Here is a 1,417-nt window from a genome sequence, read left to right as displayed (position 1 = left end):
CGCAAGGCTGGCCCAGGCAATGCTTACCTTCTGCTGCAGGATTGACGGGTCGCCGAGAAGGCTTTCGTTCACTTCTATTAATCTCCCTCGAATGCAGCTGCAGAGAATTTGCAGTTTAGTAAAAGCAGCAAGAACGATTCAAGACTACAAACACAAAACTCTTATCAATCTACCTGTATATGGTATATTCTTCCCCATCGGAGCAGTAAATGCGACACAGAGGGGCAAGTTCTGTTAGAAACTGAGCACCCTAGGAAGAAACAAGGTATGAGAAAGTTAGAGGCTGGCTACTGTTTGCTAACTACAGATGTTCTGAGGGAACAACATTTTCTGCAAGACGACAGGAATCATTGCTATTGTGGACTATTGATTACCACACTTTCCCCTTCTCCCTTTTGGCCAGAGACAGCTTTGGCATCTCTCATGGACAGAGTAATGGGTTTCAAATAGAGGGAACCCAATATCTAAGTCCTGGATATGAATGAATCTCATTAGGCTGGCCTTAGGTCCATTACTGAGCACCTCACTGGCTTTGCAGGATAATATATATTGTAACCTGCCTTGAGACCTTGGAATAGGGAAGAGGAGAATCCAGAAATAATGGTCTGATGCTGGTTAGGCCTTTACTTGATTTGTTGCTATAATCAATGGGCAATGATGTGTTCAGAGGGCAGGCCAAAGATTTTAACAAGCCTAAGCGGTGAGTTAACAACTATCAGCCTGTGAGGCGCCATCAGCCGCTCCAAGCTACCACAAAGCTCAGGGAAGCGAGAGAGGCACAGAGGCATGACGGTAAAAAATGTGAGTCTTGTGGCACCCTGAAAGACTTGCACATTTGTACAAGGGGCATCCCCTGATATCAAGGCCTTGGTTTTCAGCCGAGGTCAGGATGAAGTGCGCCGTACCCGTTTTGACTTCCCAGAGACTTTATTTTGCAGCCTGCTGCAGTTTGCGCTGATCTGGTAGCTAATTCTCTCGATTGCTTTTCCCTTCTGTAAAACAGGATGGGCGTCTGCTAGAGCAATGACACAAATTCTACAAGAAAAGAAAACGAGAACCATTATCCACTTAGGCTCCATTTTGGGAATCTGTTCAGTCTTGCATGGCCAGGGTCATAAATTCAGTGCAGGCTCTTCATCTGAAGTTACACCCTCCCATGCATGTTTCATTTGGGGAAATCCAGCATACTTTCTATCCCAGCTCCTGAAGGGAAGTACACAACAGAGCTAGGACAAACAGAATGTACGGAAGCATCTGGGAAAATGGCAGGGTGGCCTCAATATAAAGCTCTCCCCAATTTTACCTGCAGAAGTGCTGCCTCGTGCACAGTACATTTCAACGCAACGCGCAAAGAGTTTGCATATTTGGATCTGCAGGTAAGTTTATGCATTTGTTTAAGGCAGTTCAGACCAGTGGT

General features: G+C 45.7%; 1 protein-coding gene across 1 annotated transcript; it reads right to left on the bottom strand.

Annotated features, from left to right (window-relative positions):
- Positions 1 to 27: 27 nt before the first annotated feature.
- On the bottom strand, positions 28 to 1,035 carry LOC107125205 (protein Simiate-like; the record flags this gene model as incomplete). Its single annotated transcript, XM_015428651.1, has 3 exons — positions 28 to 97; positions 174 to 250; positions 906 to 1,035. Coding segments are annotated over 3 exons (277 nt in total), but the record flags the coding sequence as incomplete, so codon positions are not given.
- Between the last annotated feature and the right edge of the window lie 382 nt (positions 1,036 to 1,417).

The sequence above is a fragment of the Gekko japonicus genome, unplaced genomic scaffold (assembly GCF_001447785.1).
Source record: "Gekko japonicus isolate JY-2015 unplaced genomic scaffold, Gekko_japonicus_V1.1 scaffold25025, whole genome shotgun sequence".
Lineage (NCBI taxonomy): Eukaryota > Metazoa > Chordata > Lepidosauria > Squamata > Gekkonidae > Gekko > Gekko japonicus.
Note: the sequence above shows the minus strand (reverse complement) of the source record. Positions and strands in the feature narration are given on the sequence as shown.